A 4,978-nucleotide genomic window follows, 5' to 3' on the forward strand; every position below is an offset into this window, starting at 1 on the left:
AAAGCAGGAATGCCAGGCGTGTTGGCACAAGCTTGTAGCCCAACATATATGCAGCAGGAGGGCTGTACAGAGGTAGCCTGGGCTACACAGAGAGGGACCTGGTCTCAAAAAGGAGGAAAAAAAATCACATAAAAATAATCTAAAAGTTTTAAAAGACAAAACTTTTCCCCAGCATAAAAAGCTTTTCTTAAACATTCTTAAACATTAAACATTTATACAATAATTTACTCTTTTATTAAAAGTTTGGGAGTTTTTTATTACTAAAGTAATACATACTTATTTCAGAAAATATACAAAATATAAATTATACAAAAAGAAAAGATTCACTCATAATTCTACTATGGGGCATCTAACCACTGCAAGCATCCCTGAGCCTAGGGCAACTCAGACATCTAGTCACACACCAGCCTCAAAGGCTCCATAGGCTTTCTCATAGAAAACAAATATATTCTAAAATACTAAAACAATTTTGGAAGGTTTCTTCACAAAGTAGCTTCCTACAAAATCTCCATTTTCCAGATTCCTCTGAGACAGACAGACTGCAGGGCACTAATTAAAATGAGTGGCAGAAGAGGAGAAGGGCGGGCCTCATCTCCAGATGCCGCCCCGACTCCTCATGCTAGGGCCGGGATGCCCACTTTTCTTCCGTGCAGGCTTTTCAGTCTTAGGGACTGAAGCAAGGCGTCGAGGGACAGCCTGGGAGGGGATCTGAGAATTAAGAGGAAAGAAGAAGAAGCCATCATCATATCCCCTCACTTTCCCTACCCCACAGAGGAAGGGCATGGTGTACGGAGAGGCCCCAACCAGTGAGCAAGCAGTGGGTGGAGATGAGGGGAGTGGGGTGTAGAGGTGGGGATGCTAGCAAGTTCGGACCTTGAGTGGTGGGGCTGGCCAGGGCAAGTGCAGACCCTGAGTAACAGGCTAGGTGTGGGGAGCCCTGCTCTCCCCTGCTCCCTCACCTCTTTCCGAGTGATCTCACCCAAACGGGAGTCTGTGTTTCTTCTGGGGACAAGCTCCCCTTGGCCATCAGTTCTGCCACACAAATCAAGGGTATGAATGAGAACAAGGTGGGGGCAGGGGAATAATCCCCCAATTCCCCACTTTCCTCTCTTAGGAAAGTGAGATGCCTTTAATCCCAGTTTGAAGCCAGCATGGTCTACACAGCAAGCTCTAGGACAGCCAGGGTTATACTTAGAAATCGTGTCTCAAAAAAACAAAAACAGAAAAGAAGGAAAGAAGGAAGGAAGGAAGGAGAGAAGGAAGTAGGAGGGAGGGAAGAAGGGCAGGAAGGAAGGAAGAGGGAAAAGGAAGGAAGGGAGGAAGGGAGAAAGGAAGGCAGACAGACAGACAGAGTGAGTCTGGGAGAGCCTTCTAGTACCACAAAAACAAAAGAGAAAGAGAACTGGGAGGTAGTGGAGCTGGAGCCCACGTGGAGGAGACTTTGTGGCAGCCACTGAGTTACTCTGGATTGGATCCAAGCTTCTTAAACTGTGGCATGACATCACAAAACAGAGATTTTAAAAAAGAAGAAAAAAAACACACAGAAAAGGTTTCTGAATATGGTACAATCAAAAATTAATAGAAAATCAAGCCCAAATGAGTCCAAGATGTTGCAATTCTAGATGGTGTTGCTCTGAGACTTCACTGCAGCCTTGGTTCTGAACACACAGCACACATTTTGTTTTGTTTTGTTTTGGTTTGGTTTTGGTTTTGGGAGGGAGGGGGTCTCGAGACAGGATTTCTCTGTATAGCCCTGGCTGTCCTGGAACTCTCTCTCTGTAGACCAGGCTGGCCTCAAACTCAGAAATCCACCTGCCTCTGCCTCTTAAGTGCTGGGATCAAGGGTGTGCGCCACCACTGCCCGGCCAGCACAGGTTTTACACCGTGCACACAGTGAGCACTGCGTATCCAGGTGCACATGGGTGTGGAGGCAGGGGACAGAGGCTTCCTCCAGAGCCACAGGAGCCTCTTCTGTCTTTTTGAGATAGGGTCCCACTGTGTAGATCAGGCTTGCCTAAACTCATAGAAATGTTTGTGTGTCTGCCTCCCAGGTGCTGGGGTTAAAGGCATCTCCTACTATATCTAGCTATTTTAGTTTGTAAAACGGTCTTTTATTGTCTTGGTCTCGACAATTGGGCCAAGCAGGCTCCAGGCCCACCAGCCCCAGGGGAGTACAAGTGTATGCTGCTAGGCTTGGCTTTTCAATATGAGCTCCGGGATCAAACTCAGCTCCTCGTGCCTGTACTGTAAGCATTTACCAGACGAGCTGTCTCTCCAACCCCGTCATTCCCCAGCATGTATCAAATCAGTGTTTCTATGGGTTGTAGTCAAATGTCTGATGTGAAAAATTGTTGAGTTGCTGACTTCATTTCATTAAGAAATAAAACAAACACAAACACAAACACAAAAACAAAAACAAAAACAAAACAATCACCTTAATCCTGAGCTTGGAAGGCAGAGGCAAGCGGCAGGGGCTGAGTGTGACGCCAGCCTTACAGTGAGTTCAGGCTAGCCAGGGCCACATAGTGAAACCTTGTCTCAAAAACACATAACAAATACATTTCCTTATGATTTACTATGAGTAAATGTTTGATTTGTTAAAACAAAAATGTTCTCAGGTAAATAAAAATTCTGGAATTCTGAGTTTTGAGCTTCTGGGTAGAAAGGAAAGAAAACTGAAGAACAGGCTCATGGGTCGGGTTTGAGAAAAATTAGTAGAAATGGAAACAAAGAGAGGGGGGAACTGTGACTCTACATTTCATCCCTCACCCCACCCTGGTCCCCTAAAAAGGACGAAAGACTGCACTCAGCGGATATACTGGGCCTCATCAACTCCTAATGCAAATTCCACGCTTGGAGCCCTTCCTCTCTCTCCCAGGCTCATACCCGCTGTGTTCCAGCCTCTTCAGGTACAGGAGCAGGTCCTCAGCAGGCAGGGCACCCCAACCCCGAGCCTGGTACAGGCGTAACAGCTCAGACACGTCCACCAGGTTGAGCCCATCTGTAATGAGCGACAAGTTGGCAGTGTTCCCGAGGCCTCCTCTCCCAGCCTGTGTTCATTTCCCTAAGAACCTAGGACAGCCTCAGGCAGTTCCTTCCCTTCCCCTGGCACACCCCGGCCTCCTTACCTTTCTCTGGGGAGCCAGTGCTGAGACCACTGCCTTGCAAATTGGTTGAGGGAAGCCCATGGACCCTGAAGAGACTTGACGCCATGGCTAAGGGAACTTTGGTTTTGTGGACAGGAGGTGGAAGTCGGGGCACTTGAGGGGCCTCCTCCCAAGACAAGACAGCCCGAGAGCCTGGCATTAGGACAGAGGTGCAACCATGAACACAGAGTAAGCAGAAACCCAAACAGGCTGTGCGAGCTCTGCTAAGAGGCCCTGGGCTCAATCCCTGGCTGGCACAAATGAACCTGGGCATCAGGATGCATGCCTGTACACACAATTCTTGAGGACAAAGGCAGGGTGATGAGAGTCCAAGGTCACCTCTGACTACGTGAGATCATGTCTCAGCAGCAAAGATGACAATCCTCTCCCCAGTCACATTTTTCTATGTACTATGAAGTAAAAGAAGAGGTAAGTATGACATGTCATGATCACAGTGACTGGTCATTTAAATGACAACTTTTTTTTTTTTTTTTTTTTTTTTTTTTTTTTTTTTTTGCTTTTTCAAAACAGGGTTTTTCTGTGTAGCCCTGGCCATCCTGGAACTCACTTTTTAGACCAAGCTGGCCTCGAACTCAGAAATCCACCTGCCTCTGCCTCCCAAATGCTGGGATTAAAGACATGCGCCACCACTGCCCAGCTAATTGAGAACTTTTAAATGTAGTTATTTAGGTGTTAATGATACACCTGAAAAGTACCAGAAGTAATTGTTTCTAACACTACCAGTTTTAATGATAAAAATAATTTAGAAATGGAATCCAAATTCAAGCCAGGCACTGTATGTCACTTCTATAAACCCAGTCTTAGGGCAGGCTAATTGCTCTGAGTTCAAGATCAACCCAATTTACTTAGCAAGTTTGAGGCCAGTCTGGACTACAGAAGGAGATCCTGTCACAGAAGACAGACAGCAACAGAAGAAATGGAACCCAAATTCAAATAAATACATATAATCTCTCCACAGAAAGCTACTGTGACCGTGTTTCTAATTCAGGTTTGTTTTATACGCTAAGACAGCCAAAGCCATTCGTAGATACTGGAGCAGAGGCAAGCCCTACCTCCAGCTCCTACTCCATCCTAGATCACCAATCCCTACCTCTCCTAGGCCATCCTGCCCTTCTTCAGAGTTGGGACTCACCAGCCTTAGGGGGCAACAGGTCGGCTGAGGGGTTTCCATTGCTCTGAGGCGCTGTCTCCAGCAGCTGGGGAAAGAAGACAGGAGGCTCCTCTAGAAAACTGGTAGAAAGAAACCTAGGCTCTGAGGGGAGCACAGATGTCTGAGGCTAGGGTCAGTGACCCAAGTTCCAAAGGACAATTACGGACTAAGAATGAGATCGAGTGATTGCTAAGACAAATAACTGGTCCTAAATAAGGCAAGGAAGTGGCTGAGGAGATGGCTCCAGGACACTGAGCAAGCATGGGGATCTGAGTTTAACCCCCAACATCTACATAAAAGCCTGGCATAGCTGTGAATGATGGTGCAGCCCTTAGTCCCAGCACTGGGGAGGATGGCAGATCCCTGTGAGTTTGAGGCCAGCCTAGTTTACATAGTGATTCACAGGCCAGCCAGGGTTACATAATGAGGCCTTCTCTTTAAAAAAACAAAAACAAAAATAAAAAGCCAGGCATGGCAGAGGGTGGAGCAGCCATTTCTAACCTCAGCACTTTGGAGGGAGGGAAGAGAGAGACAGGATAGTCCTGGGTACTTGCTGGCCGGCCACTCCAGCTAACTAGTAACCTCTAGGTTCAATCAGAGACACTGTCTCATAAAAGAGAGAGAGAGAGAGGGAGAGGGAGAGGGAGAGGGAGAGGGAGAG

The 4,978-nt window shown here is 47.0% G+C and overlaps 1 protein-coding gene across 1 annotated transcript in view; it reads right to left on the reverse strand.

The window, feature by feature from the left end:
* Nucleotides 1–252: 252 nt before the first annotated feature.
* Nucleotides 253–4,978, reverse strand: part of Cntrob (centrobin, centriole duplication and spindle assembly protein) — a 23,462-nt gene continuing 18,736 nt past the window's right edge. The window contains exons 14-18 of the mRNA XM_021175927.2: nt 4,300–4,363; nt 3,129–3,299; nt 2,887–3,001; nt 960–1,032; nt 253–708 (exon numbers count right to left, since the gene is read on the reverse strand). Of these exons, the coding sequence (XP_021031586.1) occupies nt 589–708; nt 960–1,032; nt 2,887–3,001; nt 3,129–3,299; nt 4,300–4,363 (543 nt within the window). The 3' untranslated portion in view covers nt 253–588. The remainder of the gene's footprint in view (nt 709–959; nt 1,033–2,886; nt 3,002–3,128; nt 3,300–4,299; nt 4,364–4,978) is intronic.

This window comes from Mus caroli, chromosome 11, assembly GCF_900094665.2.
Source record: "Mus caroli chromosome 11, CAROLI_EIJ_v1.1, whole genome shotgun sequence".
Classification (NCBI taxonomy): domain Eukaryota; kingdom Metazoa; phylum Chordata; class Mammalia; order Rodentia; family Muridae; genus Mus; species Mus caroli.